This window comes from Canis aureus, chromosome X, assembly GCF_053574225.1.
Source record: "Canis aureus isolate CA01 chromosome X, VMU_Caureus_v.1.0, whole genome shotgun sequence".
Classification (NCBI taxonomy): domain Eukaryota; kingdom Metazoa; phylum Chordata; class Mammalia; order Carnivora; family Canidae; genus Canis; species Canis aureus.
The window spans coordinates 22,307,623-22,325,198 of NC_135649.1; the positions used below are offsets into that span (position 1 = coordinate 22,307,623).

The 17,576-nt window shown below is 40.2% G+C and overlaps 1 protein-coding gene across 6 annotated transcripts in view; it reads right to left on the reverse strand.

Annotated features, from left to right (window-relative positions):
- Positions 1-17,576, reverse strand: part of SLC25A14 (solute carrier family 25 member 14) — a 52,893-nt gene that overhangs the window by 6,876 nt on the left and 28,441 nt on the right. For 4 of the 6 annotated variants that reach the window (XM_077889636.1, XM_077889637.1, XM_077889640.1 and 1 more), the window contains exons 10-11: positions 14,552-14,632; positions 13,173-13,619 (exon numbers count right to left, since the gene is read on the reverse strand). The exons of 1 other annotated variant lie outside the window; for it this stretch is intronic. In XM_077889636.1, the coding sequence (XP_077745762.1) occupies positions 13,578-13,619; positions 14,552-14,632 (123 nt within the window). In that variant the 3' untranslated portion in view covers positions 13,173-13,577. Of the gene's footprint in view, positions 1-13,172; positions 13,620-14,503; positions 14,633-17,576 lie in introns of those variants that run through there. One more of the 6 variants, XM_077889638.1, reaches the window with a different exon arrangement.

Sequence of the window (17,576 nt, forward strand, 5' to 3'; positions counted from 1 at the left end):
TCCATGTGATCCTCTGGAGTTTATTCATTCTTTTAATCAATCTTTATTTTATGACCAAACAGCTTCATTGAAATTCCTCACTGGCCATCCTAATCAAGTTAAACCACATGCTGGGTTTTTTAAAAGTTTTATTGAGATGTAATTTACATACCATAAAGATCACCTGCTCAAAGCATACAACTCAATGTGTCTTAGTATATTTACAGAATTGTGCAACCAGCAAACATAATCCAATTATCATGCCATTATTTATGTCCTTATTATGAAACCTCATATAACCTTATTATGAAACCTTATACCCACTAATAGTCCTCCCCCATTTCCCTCAGCCTTAGGCAATCACTAATTTACTTTCTATCTTTATGGGTTTGCCTATTCTGCACATTCTATTTAAAACTGGAACCATACACAGGCACCTGGGTAGCTCAGTCGGTTAAGCATCTGCCTTCAGCTCAGGTCATGACCCCAGGGTCCTGGGATCCAGCCCTGTGTTGGCCTCCTTGCTCTGCGAGAGTTCTGCTTCTCCTTCTCCCTCTGCTCCTCCCCACACCCCCTCCCACCAGCTCATGCTCACTTGCTCTCTTTCTCAAACAAAAGCTTTTAAAAAAATAAAGCTGGAACCATATAATATGTGGACTTTTGTATCTGACTTTTTGCATTTAGCATGTTTTCAAGGTTCATCCATGTTGTAGCAATGTGTCAGCCCTTCATACCTCTTTATGGCTGAATATGCCATTGTATGGACATATCACAAATTGTTTATCCATTCATCAATTGATAGTTATTTGGGTTGTTTCCATCTTTTCGTTATTATAAATAATACTGCAATGAACATTGGTGTACAAGTATCTGAGTCCCTGTTTTCAATTCTTTTGAGTACAGAAATACTGGGTCTTATGGTAATCCTATACTTTTTTTTTACTTTTTTTATTTTTTACATTTGTTTTTATTTAAGTTTGATTTGCCAACACATAGTATAACATCCAGTGCTCATCCCATCATGTGCCCTCCTCAATGCCTGTCACCCAGTTACCCCATCTCCCACCCACCTCCCCTTCTGCAACCCTTTGTTTCCAAGTTAGGAGACTCTCATGGTTTGTCTCCCTCTCTAATTTTTCCCACTTAGTTCCCCTCCTTTCCCTTATAACCCCTTTCACTATTTCTTATATTCCACACATGAGTGAATCCTATGAGTAATCCTATACTTTTAAGGAAATGCCCAACTGTCTTCCAAAAGAGCTACACCATTTTACAACCTCTACTGTAATGTATGAGTTCCAATTTCTTCACATCCTCGCCAACTCCTGTTACTGTCTGGATTTCTTTTTGATATGCTGGGCTTTTTAGCTGGGAAAACCATTATTTCTCTTCCAAATCAGTGGTGCCTGCTCACCTTTGTATTACACCCTTTCATTCTGAGCACTTAAAAAATTAATAGACTATTTTTTATTCATTCTTTTAAAGATTATTTATTTATTTATTTGAGAGGGAGAGAGCACAAGCAGGCAGGGAGGAAAAGAGAGGGAGAGGGAGAAGCAGACTCCCCGCTGAGCAGGGAGTCCAATGTGAGGCTCCATGCGAGGCTCAATCCCAGGACCCTGAGATAATGACTGAGCCAAAGGCAGACGCTTAATGGACCGAGCCACCCATGACCCCCAGTTGCTTTGTTTTTTAGAACAGTTTTAGGTTTACACATAAATTGAGCTGACAGTACAAAGAATTTATCTTGTTTTGTCTTTTGACAAGTTTTCATCCAAAGTCTTTAGCCACCCCCCCAAAAAAAGTCTTTAGTCCCTTAAAAGATTATCTCCTTGTATTCACTGATTCTGAAAAGATTTCCCTTATCAATCTACCTTCAAAAGACACCGGTGGGTCTATTTCATACTTGTTATGTCCCTAAAAAGTTATTTTTCAGTCAAAAATTGCAATTCAATATACAATGGGGAGCTGTTACTTAAGGGAACTCTATGGTGAATATTTTTGTGAAACACAATTCTTCACACATATAAAGTAATCCTCTTCAAATGTTCTGTAGTAAGAGTCAAACCCTTACTTACTCTCTGAGGCATCCTTACTGTGTGTAGTAGTCTATTTCACTATAGAAATGGGTTAGTCCTTAGTGTTCATTCAAAATACTCTATACATCATATTGTTTACCTGAGGGGATACTTCATTATTCCATGACTAAGAATAGGATTGGAAAATACACCTAAAACAAAAATAACAAGTCAAATTCTTTCATTTGAATTACCTACTCATGATTATGGCTACCATAAAAGGCATCAATCTTTAAAGATTTGGTAATTTGGATAAAGATCGCATCTTCAAACTCTTTTTCTTCAAATTTTATATTGAAAATAATTGGCCCTTCCTGCCCTTTTAAGGGAGAAGAAATGTGTGGGAAATATCAGAAAGGGAGACAGAACATAAAGACTCCTAACTCTGGGAAACGAACTAGGGGTGGTGGAAGGGGAGGAGGGCGGGGGGTGGGGGTGAATGGGTGACGGGCACTGAGGGGGGTACTTGACGGGATGAGCACTGGGTGTTATTCTGTATGTTGGCAAATTGAACACCAATAAAAAAAAATTTATATAAAAATATTAGATATTCTGATAATATCAAATGAATAAATGAAAACAGAAAAAAAGAAAATAATTGGCCCTTCCTGCCCTTTTATACTTTTTCTACCACTAGAATATTAGGGTTTTTTTTTATACTTCAGACTAGTTTTTCATCATCATCAGTGTCTTCTGTGATGTCCTCCCCAAACTGTTTTATGCTGGACTGGCCCACGCTTAGTTCTTGAACCTCTTCTCTTGCTACTATCACTCCCTTGGTGATCTCATTATCATCACTTTAAGCACCATATATATGCTGATGATTTCCAAATGTACATCCCTGGCCCATACCTTTCCCCTGAACGCCACACTTCTATGTCTCACTGCCCACTCCAAATCTCTATTGAAATCTAGTAGTGGGGGGATCCCTGGGTGGCGCAGCGGTTTAGCGCCTGCCTTTGGCCCAGGGCGCGAACCTGGAGACCTAGGATCGAATCTCACGTCGGGCTCCCGGTGCATGGAGCCTGCTTCTCCCTCTGCCTATGTCTCTGCCTCTCTCTCTCTCGTGTGTGTGACTATCATAAATAAATAAAAATTTTTAAAAAATCTAGTAGTGGGGAGGAGGGGCAAGATGGCGGAAGAGCAGGATCCCCAAATCACCTGTCCCCACCAAATTACCTAGATAACCTTCAAATCATCCTGAAAATCTACGAATTCGGCCTGAGATTTACTGAGAGAAGAGCTGGAACGCTACAGTGAGAAGAGTTCGTGCTTCTATCAAGGTAGGATGATGGGGAAAAAAGAAACAAAGAAACAAAAGGCATCCAAGGGGGAGGGGCCCCGCGAGGAGCCAGGCTGAGGCCGGGGCGAGTGTCCCCAGGACAGGAGAGCCCCGTCCCAGAGAAGCAGGAGCTGCACCAACCTTCCCGGGCGGAAAGGGGCTCCCAGAGAGTTGGAGCAGGACCCAGGAGGGCGGGGATGCCCTCAGGCTCCCTGGGACACTAACAGACACCTGCGCGCCCAGGAGAGTGCGCTGAGCTCCCTAAGGGCTGCAGCGCGCACGCACTGACCCGGGAGCAGCTCGGAGGGGCTCCGTGGGGCTGCGCGGCCCTGGGAGCAGCTCAGCGGTGGCGGCTCCGGCAGAGGAAGAGGCTCTGTGCGGAGGGGGCTGCGCAGCCCCAGAGCAGCTGGGGTGGGAGGGGTGGCTCGGGCGGCGGCTCCGCGGGGAGGGGGCTGCGTGTCCCAGGAGCAGCTCGGAGGCGGCTCAGGCAAACGAAGAGGCTCCACGCGGAGGGGGCTGCGCGGCTCCGGGAGCAGCTCGCGGGGGGGCTCGGGCGGCGGCTCCGCGAAGGAGGAGGCTGCGCAGCCGGAGCGCGAATCCAACAGCGCAGGCCCGCGCAGGCCCCGGGGCACTGGGCGCCTGGAGACAGCCCAGGATCCGGCCTCACCCCGGGACAGGTAGAGGCCGGGAGGGCACAGGACAGCAAGGATGCTCCTGCCCCGAGCTGAGATCAGCGGCCCCCACCTCGGAGCCTCCAGGCCCTGCAGGCTGAGATCTCTGTAGTTACTGTGGGAGCTGAATCCAGGGCTCCAGAGATGGCCGCCTGGGGCCTCACGGGGTAAACAACCCCTACTGAGCCCTGCACCAGGCAGGGGGCAGAGCAGCTCCCCCAAGTGCTAACACCTGAAAATCAGCACAACAGGCCCCTCCCCCAGAACACCAGCTAGAAGGATAAGTTCCAGGGGAAGTCAAGGGACTTAAAGTATACAGAAACAGAAGATACTCCCCCGTGTTTTTTGTGTTTTTTTTTTTCTTTTTGATTTCTGATTGCTTCCCCCACCCTTTTTCCCCTTTCTTTCTTTTTCTTTCTGTTTTTCTTCTCTTTCTTTTTTCCTTCCTTTTTTCTTTTTTCTTTTTCTCTTTTCTTTCCTTCTTTCTCTCCTCTCTTTTTCTCCTTTTCCCAATACAACTTGTTTTTGGCCACTCTGCACTGAGCAAAATGACTAGAAGGAAAACCTCACCTCAAAAGAAACAATCACAAACAGTCCTCTCTCCCACAGAGTTACAAAATCTGGATTACAATTCAATGTCAGAAAGCCAATTCAGAAGCACTATTATACAGCTACTGGTGGCTCTAGAAAAAAGCATAAAGGACTCAAGAGACCTCATGACTGCAGAATTTAGATCCAATCAGGCAGAAATTAAAAATCAATTGAATAAGATGCAATCCAAACTAGAAGTCCTAACGACGAGGGTTAATGAGGTGGAAGAACGAGTGAGTGACATAGAAGACAAGTTGATGGCAAAGAGGGAAACTGAGGAAAAAAGAGACAAAAGAACATGAAGACAGATTAAGGGAAATAAATGACAGCCTGAGGAAGAAAAACCTACGTTTAACTGGGGTTCCCGAGGGCACCGAAAGGGCCAGAGGGCCAGAATATGTATTTGAACAAATCATAGCTGAAAAATTTCCTAATCTGGAAGGGAAACAGGCATTCAGATCCAGGAAATAGAGAGATCCCCCTCTAAAATCAATAAAAACCGTACAACACCTCGACATTTAATAGTGAAGCTTGCAAATTCCAAAGATAAAGAGAAGATCCTTAAAGCAGCAAGAGACAAGAAATCCCTGACTTATATGGGGAGGAGTGTTAGGGTAACAGCAGACCTCTCCACAGAGACCTGGCAGGCCAGAAAGGGCTGGCAGGATATATTCAGGGTCCTAAAGGAGAAGAACATGCAACCAAGAATACTTTATCCAGCAAGGCTCTCATTCAGAATGGAAGGAGAGATAAAGAGCTTCCAAGACAGGCAGGAACTGAAAGAATATGTGACCTCCAAACCAGCTCTGCAACAAATTTTAAGGGGGACTCTTAAAATTCCCCTTTAAGAAGAAGTCCAGTGGAACAATCCACAAAAACAAGGACTGAATAGATATCATGATGACACTAAACTCATATCTTTCAATAGTAACTCTGAACGTGAACGGACTTAATGACCCCATCAAAAGGCGCAGAGTTTCAGACTGGATAAAAAAGCAGGACCCATCTATTTGCTGTCTACAAGAGACTCATTTTAGACAGGACACCTACAGCCTGAAAATAAAAGGTTGGAGAACCATTTACCATTCAAATGGTCCTCAAAAGAAAGCAGGGGTAGCCATCCTCCTATCAGATAAACTAAAATTTACCCTGAAGACTGTAGTGAGAAATGAAGAGGGACACTATCTCATACTTAAAGGATCTATCCAACAAGAGGACTTAACAATTCTCAATATATATGCCCCGAATGTGGGAGCTGCCAAATATATCAATCAATAACAAAAGTGAAGAAATACTTAGATAATAATACACTTATACTTGGTGACTTCAATCTAGCGCTTTCTACACTCGATAGGTCTTCTAAGCACAACATCTCCAAAGAAATGAGAGCTTTAAATGATACATTGGACCAGATGGATTTCACAGATATCTACAGAACTTTACATCCAAACTCAACTGAATACACATTCTTCTCAAGTGCACATGGAACTTTCTCCAGAATAGACCACATACTGGGTCACAAATCAGGTCTGAACCGATACCAAAAGATTGGGATCGTCCCCTGCATATTCTCAGACCATAATGCCTTGAAATTAGAACTAAATCACAACAAGAAGTTTGGAAGGACCTCAAACACGTGGAGGTTAAGGACCATCCTGCTAAAAGATGAAAGGGTCAGCCAGGAAATTAAGGAAGAATTAAAAAGATTCCTGGAAACTAATGCAAATGAAGATACAACCGTTCAAAATCTTTGGGATGCAGCAAAAGCAGTCCTGACGGGGAAATATATCGCAATATAGGCATCCATTCAAAAACTGGAAAGAACTCAAATACAAAAGCTAACCTTACACCTAAAGGAGCTAGAGAAGAAACAGCAAAGAGATCCTACACCCAGCAGAAGAGAGTTAAAGATTTGAGCAGGACTCAACGAATTCGAGACCAGAAGAACTGTGGAACAAATCAACAAAACCAGGAGTTGGTTCTTTGAAAGAATTAATAAGATAGATAAACCATTAGCCAGACTTATTAAAAAGAAGAGAGAGAGAAGACTCAAATTAATAAAATCATGAATGAGAAAGGAGAGATCACTACCAACACCAAGGAAATACAAACGATTTTAAAAACATATTATGAACAGCTATATGCCAATAAATTAGCAATCTAGAAGAAATGGACGCATTCCTGGAAAGCCACAAACTACCAAAACTGGAACAGGAAGAAGTAGAAAACCTGAACAGGCCAATAACCAGGGAGGAAATTGAAGCAGTCATCATCAAAAACTTCCCAAGACACAAAACTCCAGAGCCGATGGCTTCCCAGGGGAATTCTATCAAACGTTTAAAGAAGAAATCATACCTATTCTACTAAAGCTGTTTGGAAAGAGAGAAAGAGATGGAGTACTTCCAAATTTGTTCTATGAGGACAGCATCACCTTAATCCCAAAACCAGACAAAGACCCCAACAAAAAGGAGAATTACAGACCAATATCCCTGATGAACACAGATGCAAAAATTCTCAACAAGATACTAGTCAATAGGATCCAACAGTACATTAAGAAAATTAGTCACCATGACCAAGTAGGATTTATCGCCGGGACACAAGGCTCATTCAACACTCGTTAAACAATCAATGTGATTCATCATATCAGCAAGAGAAAAACCAAGAACCATATGATCCTCTCATTAGATGCAGAGAAAGCATTTGACAAAATACATCATTCATTCCTGATCAAAACTCTTCAGAGTGTAGGGATAGAGGGAACATTCCTCAACATCTTAAAAGCCATCTACGAAAAGCCCACAGCAAATATCATTCTCAATGGGGAAGCACTGGGAACCTTTCCCCTAAGATAAGGAATAAGACAGGGATGTCCACTCTCACCACTGCTATTCAACATAGTACTGGAAGTCCTAGCCTCAGCAATCAGACAACAAAAAGACATTAAAGGCATTCAAATTGGCAAAGAAGAAGTCAAACTCTCCCTCTTCGCCAATGACATGATATTCTACATAGAAAACCCCAAAGCCTCCACCCCAAGATTGCTAGAACTCATACAGCAATTTGGTAGCGTGGCAGGATACAAAATCAATGCCCAGAAATCAATGGCATTTCTATACACTAAGAATGAGACTGAAGAAAGAGAAATTAAGGAGTCAATCCCATTTACAATTGCACCCAAAAGCATAAGATACCTAGGAATAAACCTAACCAAAGAGGTAGAGGATCTATACCCTAAAAACTATAGAACACTTCTGAAAGAAATTGAGGAAGACACAAAGAGATGGAAAAATATACCATGCTCATGGATTGGCAGAATTAATATTGTGAAAATGTCAATGTTACCCAGGGCAATTTACACATTTAATGCAATCCCTATCAAAATACCATGGACTTTCTTCAGAGAGTTAGAACAAATTATTTTAAGATTTGTGTGGAATCAGAAAAGACCCCGAATAGCCAGGGGAATTTTAAAAAGAAAACCATATCTAGGGACATCACAATGCCAGATTTCAGGTTGTACTACAAAGCTGTGGTCATCAAGACAGTGTGGTACTGGCACAAAAACAAACACATAGATCAATGGAACAGAATAGAGAATCCAGAAGTGGACCCTCAACTTTATGGTCAACTAATATTCGATAAAGGAGGAAAGACTATCCATTGGAAGAAAGACAGTCTCTTCAATAAATGGTGCTGGGAAAATTGGACATCCACATGCAGAAGAATGAAACTAGACCACTCTCTTTCACCATACACCAAGATAAACTTAAAATGGATGAAAGATCTAAATGTGAGACAAGAGTCCATCAAAATCCTAGAGAACACAGGCAACACCCTTTTTGAACTTGGCCACAATAACTTCTTGCAACATACATCCACGAAGGCAAAAGAAACAAAAGCAAAAATGAACCATTGGGACTTCATCAAGATAAGAAGCTTTTGCACAGCAAAGGATACAGTCAACAAAACTCAAAGACAACCTACAGAATGGGAGAAGATATTTGCAAATGACGTATCAGATAAAGGGCTAGTTTCCAAGGTCTATAAAGAACTTATTAAACTCAACACCAAAGAAACAAACAATCCAATCATGAAATGGGCAAAAGACATGAACAGAAATCTCACAGAGGAAGACATCGACATGGCCAACACGCACATGAGAAAATGCTCTGCATCGCTTGCCATCAGGGAAATACAAATCAAAACCACAATGAGATACCACCTCACACCAGTGAGAATGGGGAAAATTAACAAGGCAGGAAACCACAAATGTTGGAGAGGATGCAGAGAAAAGGGAACACTCTTACACTGTTCGTGGGAATGTGAACTGGTGCAGCCACTCTGGAAAACTGTGTGGAGGTTCCTCAAAGAGTTAAAAATATACCTGCCCTACGACCCAGCAATTGCACTGTTGGGGATTTACCCCAAAGATTCAGATGCAATGAAACGCCGGGACACCTGCACCCCGATGTTTCTAGCAGCAATGTCCACAATAGCCAAACTGTGGAAGGAGCCTTGGTGTCCATCGAAAGATGAATGGATAAAGAAGATGTGGTTTATGTATACAATGGAATATTACTCAGCCATTAGAAACGACAAATACCCACCATTTGCTTCAACGTGAATGGAACTGGAGGGTATTATGCTGAGTGAAGTAAGTCAATCAGAGAAGGACAAACATTGTATGTTCTCATTCATTTGGGGAATATAAATAATAGTGAAAGGGAATATAAGGGAAGGGAGAAGAAATTTGTGGGAAATATCAGAAAGGGAGACAGAACATAAAGACTCCTAACTCTGGGAAACGAACTAGGGGTGGTGGTATGGGAGGAGGGCGGGGGAAGGGGGTGAATGGGTGACGGGCACTGAGTGGGGTACTTGACGGGTTGAGCACTGGGTGTTATTCTGTATGTTGGCAAATTGAACACCAATAAAAAATTAATTTATTAAAAAAATCTCAATAAAACTAGAAGGAATTTTTACAAAAAAAAAAAAAAAAGAAAAGAAAAGAAATCTAGTAGGGGGATGAAATCTAGTAGCCATCCAGGGATGGCTCAGTGTTTGGGCATCTGCCTTTGGCTCAGGTCGTGATCCCGGAGTACCAGGATTGAGTCCCATATCGAGCTCCCCAGGGGGAGCCTGCTTCTCCCTCTACCTATGTCTCTGCCTCTCTGTATCTATCATGAGTAAAATAAATAATTTTTTTAAAAAAAAGAAAAAAATTAGAACAGTTCCATAAGGAGAGACAAGTACTTATTTAAAATAAATAAAATATGGGATCCCTGGGTGGCGCAGCGGTTTGGCGCCTGCCTTTGGCCCGGGGCGCGATCCTGGAGACCGGGGATTAAATCCCACGTCGGGCTCCCGGTGCATGGAGCCTGCTTCTCCCTCTGCCTGTGTCTCTGCCTCTCTCTCTCTCTCTCTCTCTGTGTGACTATCATAAATAAATAAATTAATTAATTAATTAATTAATTAAAATAAATAAAATATAATCTAGTAGGCACTTCAAACTTAACATGTACAAAACAAAATTAGTACTGTCCTGACCAAAAACAACCTGTGCCTTCCAGAGCCTTCTCCACCTCTATGGCAATACTGGCCTTCTAGAGACCCAGGCCTTGGAGCAATTCTTACCACTGCTCACTTTCTCTCTTACAACACATATCCTATGCCCTAGCAGGTCATTACTTGCTCTTCTCCAAAATATATGAATTTCAACCACTACTCACAGCCTCCACTGCTGCTACCCTCATCCAAGCCACCATCACTTTTTGCTTGAATCATTAAACTTCAAGTACACCCTCACCTCAGAGCCTTTGCATTTCCTTTAACTCTAGATTGGCTCCTTTTCTCACCCCCTATAGACTTAAATTTGACTTTCTTGTTATGTGACCCTGCCCCAATATTCCCCTTCCCCTGCTTTATTTTTCTATGAACTATTTATCACCATCCAGTATACGATATATTTTACTGATTAATCTTTTTGTTAGGTCTCCCTTCTGCAGACAATAAGCTCTATGAGGCAGGGATATTTGTTTAATGAATAAAAAGATAATTTAAAAGATTAGATATATCAGGGCACCTAGGTGGCTCAGCCAGTTAAGTATTCAACTCTTGAAATCAGCTAAGGTATTGATCTCAGGGTCATGAGTTCAAGCCCTGCATTGGGCTCCGCACTGGGAGTGGAGACTATTATATAAAATACTTGTAATAATAATAAATAAAAGATTAGGTGCATCTCCCTCAAGCACCTCTATGTATCCTTAATATCCTACTCTTTATCATCTCATCCTTATCTAGTAATTCAAAATTTAATTTCATTCCATTTAAATCCCACGGTATTTGTTTAACCTTTGCTATATTTTAGGCATTTTATCAGAACTTTGGATATAGATACATTTATTTTTTTCATTTTAATATTTAATGAGTATATATAATAGTGCTAGGCATGGAGCACATAGGAGTAAACAAAATCAACAGAATCCCTATTTTTATGGAGCTTACAGACTAATGGGAGATATTGATATTAATCAAATAGTCACACAAATATAGTATGTAGTTATAAATATGTGGTATAAGAAATTATAATGAGGAAAGTTATTTAGATTGGTAGAGAGAAAATCAATGTAAGGTTTCGTTAAAGGAGTAACATTTAAGCTGAGATGAATAGAAAGCCAATTTCCTATATAAATCCTTTAAGAAACTACCCTTCAGTCTATGCCCTTGTGAAAAAATGGCTTCCTTTTTGCTCATCTATTCAGGAATGAGTAAGGTATCTTACTGGTGTAGTAGTCTTAAAAAGTATATACAATGGAATATTATTCATCCATAAAAAGAATGAAATCTTGTCATTTGCAACATGGATGGAGCTAGAGAATATAATGCTAAGTGAAATAAGTCAGTCAGGGAAAGACAAATACCATATGATTCCACTCATATGTGGAATTTAAGAAACTAATGAACAAAAGAAAAAACAAAGGAAGAGTCAAACCAAGAAACAGACTCTTAATCATAAAGAACAAACTGATCAGGCAGCCCTGGTGGCGCAGCAGTTTAGCACCGCCTGCAGCCTGGGGTGTGATCCTGGAGACCCAGGATGGAGTCCCATGTCGGGCTCCCTGCATGGAGCCTGCTTCTCCCTCTGCCTGTGTCTCTGCCTCTCTCTCCCTCTCCCTCTCTCTCTCTGTCTTTCATAAATCAATCAATCAATCAATCAATCAATAACTTTAAAAAAAGATTCCTCATAATTTGACCCTTTTGGTCACACAATTACTTCATTTCATTCCAGCCCACAGTTCTATACAAGTGATTCCCAAAGTGTAGTCTAAGGAGCACCTGTATCAAGTACCTATGATGAAATCAAATGACTTTGCCCCCAAATAAGGTTAGGATCTCAGGCAAAGGAATATAAGAATCTACATTTTCATAAGATTTCCAGGAGATTCAGCCTTGCACAGTATTTGAAAACCACTGCCCTACATTTTAGCTACACTGAACTTTCCCCTATTTCCTTGCTCCTAATGTCCTTTGCTGCCTTATCCATATGAGGTAGATTTGCTATCTACCTCAAATGTCACCTCTGCTATGAAGCCTCTGGCCAATCCCTAGGTAACTGGCTATTCCCTTCTCTGTGCTTCTAGCACTTTGTTCATCTTCCGTATAGTACTTAGTACCTACTATAATTATATACTTACATGTCTATTTTTCCTCCTATAATGTGAGCTTGAAAACAGAGACTATGACTTAACTTACTTTTATATTCCCAGCACGTAGGACATGATAGACATACAATAAATGTTTGTTGAACAAATGAATGGATAAAAAGAGCTAAACTAGCCATTCCACAAGTATTTTTTTGATTTTTAAATTTTAAATTCAATTAATTAACATACAGTGCATTACCAGTTCAGCAACCCATCAGTCTTCTATAACACCCATTGCTTACATCACATACCCTCCCCAATGTCTACCACCCAGCCACCCCATTCCACCCCTACCCAGCAACCCTCAATTTGTTTCCTATGATTAAGAATCTCTTATGGCTTGTCTCCCTGATTTCATCTTGTTTCATTTTTCCCTCCTTTCCCCTATGACCCTCTGTATTGTTTTTTAAATTCCGCATGAATGAGATCATATAACTGTCTTTCTCTGATGGACTTATTTTGCTTAGCATAATAACCTCTGGTTCTATCCACAAATACTTGAGTGCCTACAACATGCTAGGCACTGTTATAGTACAAGAAAAGAGCCAGAACTTTTTGCCTCTAAGACAATTAGAACCCTGGACACATAGTTCTATTTTAAGTCTCTTCTTACATTTTATCTGTAGAAACTTCCAAATGAGCCACTTGTTTATTCATGCTTAGGAAAGAACCATTTATCTGGTGTTTATAAGTGAGCAGCATTATGACAAGTGGCAGTGGGAAAACACAATGCTCTTTGTCTATTCCCATAAATGTGCTTTAAGAGTCCAGACTCAATTTCATAGAAACCTTCTCTTTATCACTGTCTGGAGAATATAACTTAAAGAGATGGTGAAGAAGAAAGTAGTAAATGAAGACCAAGCCAAAGTGATTTTGCCAATAAATACTTTAATGAGAACCGAGGTCTGTAACATACATAGCAGTAACTGCCCTGGCCTATGCCTTCTGCTCTAGCCCAAATCTGGGGCTAATCAACTACATTTAACCAACATTTGAAAAGAAGGCCATGTTGAATGTCATCCATCAGTATCCATCTTCATAGAAGATACCAATCTGGGGCCAGAGTCGTAATGTTAACACTTCCTCTCAGGGAAAAGTTAACATGGTAACACAAACACATGAACAATTTTGAACCACCCTAGAGTTCTTCCATCAGGAGGCTTGGGAGACCAGCAGTTCAGTAAACACAACTTTGTCAAAATACATTAGAACATGGAAAAAAGGGAAAAGAGTAGAAAGGCTGGCAGGGCTTGGCTCACATATAATTCAGTCCTTAGATTTGAAGCCTCTTGAGCTGCTCGTATGTAATAAAAAACTGAGGAGTAAGTCATGGAAGATCACTGGGTTGATAGTGAAGCCTAACCCTGTTCTAAAAGTGTGTATTGCATTCTCTTACACTGAGTAGTGTGTGCTCTTATCAGTTACACTTGCTTAAGTCTTTTTAAAACCAATACCTGGCAAGTCAAGATGTGTTGAGTGCCCATTATGTCCCCATTATGATTTGGCATGTAGCAATAAAAACAGATTAAAACTCTAACATACTTATAGTCCTTAGGGGCAAACAGGTCACACACACACACACACACACACACACACACAAGAACATTAATGACATGTAATTCAATGCTTAGAATAGTTACAGTCTTCCAGTGATTAGATCAATCCCAAAAGAGAGAGATACTATCTCCCTCAACCTATAGACTCCACAAGGGCAAGGAATCAAATTTCACCCTGCAATCTTCACAATACACAGAAGCCATACACAATATTCAGTTCACCTCTCTGCACAGAGGAGGCACTCAAACACAAGCTAAAGAAACGAGATCCACCCATGAGGAAAGAACCCTACTTGGCCTGAATTCCTTTGCTCTATGAATGTTTTCTGCCCCAGTTATTATTTTATTATTGCCCCAGTTATTTTGGTCCTATAGTTAGGAATAGGAAATATGGACCACCTCAGCATGTTGGGCAAATCCCAGCAGGGTTTCCAAAAACTTTGTAACCCCTTCCAGATTTGGTTGTCCTTAAAGAGGAAACTTTGGTACATCTTTACTGCGGCCTTTAATTTGTACTAGACTCCATCCTAAAGCCATTTCTCTATTTGGTTCCATCCTCAATGGTCACCACTAGACTGCCTGAGTTAATCACTTGCCTCAAGGTATCAATAATCAAAATTTCCTTCCCATAGCCTAGAATTACCTGGGAGCTTGAAGCATCTGTTTTCATTCTCATATTCTAAAAGGATACAATGATGTTCCAGGGTCCAAGTCGAAGCCAGTTTGGCCAAAATCCTTTATAGAGTGCAAAAAATCCCTCATGTTTCCACATCTGAGGGAAAGATATAATAAAAAATATAGTGAATTCCCCTTACTATTTACATCTGACACTTACTTTTCTTTTAGTACTCCTCTTCCATGTCCCTCCCCAACAACTTATGGCTCCATGAATGCTGTTTTCCTAAGACATAGTTTTGAATTCATATATACTCTAAATCTACCTGCTCATTCAACAAATATTTAAGCACCTTCCATATGCAAGGCACTCTTCTTGATGTTTACTATACTCTTCTCTGGTTTACTATTATTAATGTTATAATTATTTTCTATTGTTACTATTATAGCAAACCAAAGAAAATGTGGTAGCCAGCCTCCAAGATGACCCCAATGAAAGCTACTACCAGTTTTTCATACCCTTGTATAACCCCTCCCACAACATCCCAGGAGAGGTCTGTGTCCCCAAGAGAATACAGCAGTCTGTCACTTCCATGTTATGTTCTAAAAAAAAATGTTTATCTAAAAGGCTTCTGCATCTGCCTTTTTCTCTCTTGAATTGTTCACAGTAGAGAAAGCCAGCTGTCATGTCATGAGGAAAGGCCCAGATGGGTGAGAAAATATGGCTTCCAGCCAACAGCCAGAGAAGAACAGAGGCTTCCTGCTAATAGACACATGAGTGATCTTCGAAATAGATATCGAAGCTCCAGTCAAGCCTTCAGATGGCTGCAGGCCTAGCAGACATCTGACTACAATCTCATGGGAAAATCTAAGCTGAAATCACTGAGTTAAGTTGCTTCTGAATTCCTGACCCATGGAAACTGTAGGATAATGTATGCTTCTTTTAAAGCACTGAGTTTTAGAGTGATTTGTTATACAGGAAGAGAGAACTTACACAGTCCTTGCTTTTATGGAGTGCATACTCTAGCAGAGCTGACAACCAAATACACGGACTGATATATATTACATTTAGAAATAATAAATGCTAATAGGAAAATGAAAGTAGGGTAAGGAAATAGGGAGTTGGGCAAGTCACTATCCTTCTGTTTCATCATATTAAATTCTGTGTAATGCCATGGACTACCTCATATAAATGCTTTCAAGATTACATGAGGAACAATGTGAATTGCTTTGAATTTAGGTTTCCTGTTTTATACTATGGGGGTCCTACACACACCAACTGAGTGGTTATTAGAATTAAATTACAAACTATGCATACCAAAGATCATAAACTGATGGTGTGTTGAATTCAGCCAACAGAAACAGTTCCTATTTAGTGGACTGTTTTTTTGTTTTTGTTTTTGTTTTTAGTGGACTGTTTTAAAATATCTATTAAGTAACTCCTGTATGTTAGGCACATTGAAAATGTTATTCTGCCCTTCCATTGGTGAAGTAAAATCCACCACTATACTAAAAATGGATATATTTGGATAAGACAATAATATGAGAATCCAAACTTATAAATATCCTCTATTTCCATCCTATAGTTTAGAAATACTAGAGATAATTATCTTTACTAACCACTTTTCTGAACCAACAGTAGCAGAATAAAGGCACCTTTTATAGAAACATAGGTGGTAACAGGCTTCCCCCCCCAAAAAAAGATTACCAGCAAATGCTGAAGGTCTCAGACCAAAAAAATTAATGTTAGAAAATTGTGAAATTCAGGCAAAATAAAGCCTAGATGAAGATAACCTAGAATCACAGACTGCTAAAATGGCAAGGGACCTTAAAGATACATCCAATATAATAAATAAATAAACATAGTTAATTTATATATTAAATTAAATTATAAGTAGTATCACTTTCCTGCCTGGTGCTCTTCGAAGGCTTCCCCATGGATTTCATTCTAATGGCACATTTTCTATGATGACATGACTCAGCTCCTAACAGTCTCTCCAGGTTCATTTCCTGCTACTCTCTCCTTCACTTACCACACTCAGCCACACAAGCCTTCTCTTTAACCCTTAAACATTGCCAGTTCATTTCCAACTCAGGACCTCTATACCTGTTCCCTCTTTATGAAATGTTTTTCTCCTAAATCTTCACATGGCCACCTTCTTCTCATCAAGAAGAGACTTGATCTTTGCTCAAATGTCACATACTCACAGTGTTTTCCTGGGTAGCCTAGCTGAAGTTGTTGCCTATCATCATTACCAAGTCACTGTCTAATGCTCTATTAATGTCTTCACAGCATTTACTTCTACCTGAAATTATATTATTATTTGTGTGTTTATTGTCTGTCTCCCTCAACTAGAATGTGGTCTCCAGGACAACAGGGAGTATGTTTGTCTTGTTTACCATTATATCCCCAACAACTAACACTGTCTGGCACAAAGAAGTTTCCTATAAATACCTAAATGAGTATTTGTTGGGTAAATGAACATACAAATACAATGAGGGTCTCTGACATACCCATGAGCCATATGAATATTTAAAAAGCTCCAAACAGTGACCAACTCCTTCAGAACATTAGGACTAGGAGAACCATTTTTTGGTTTTAGGCAGTTTTGTGAAAACAAACAAGAACTTTTGTAACAGAGACAACAGACTACTTCATAAAGTTATGCATTCATTCAATAAGCAGTTTGCTGTGGATAAAGTGATAAGATGCACACAGTCCTGCCTTTACAGTCTGGGAGGGGCAGGAAGACTTTAAAGCAATTAAAATAAAATGTAATAAGTGTGAATAAATGTAATATAATCATATAGTGGAATATTATCCAGCCATAAAAAGGAGAAACACACTGATACACAATACAACATGAATGAATCTTCAAACATTATGGCAAGTGAAAGGAATGAGTCAAAAGGTCACATATTGTATGATTCCATTTATAGGAAATACCCAGAATAAGCAAATCTATAGAGATAGAAAGTAGTTCAGTAGTATCCTAGGACTGGGAGGAAAGGAAAAGGGGATGTAACTAAAGGGTACAAGGTTTCTTTTTGAATTCATGAAAATATTTTAAAATTGACTGTGGTAATGATGGCCACACATA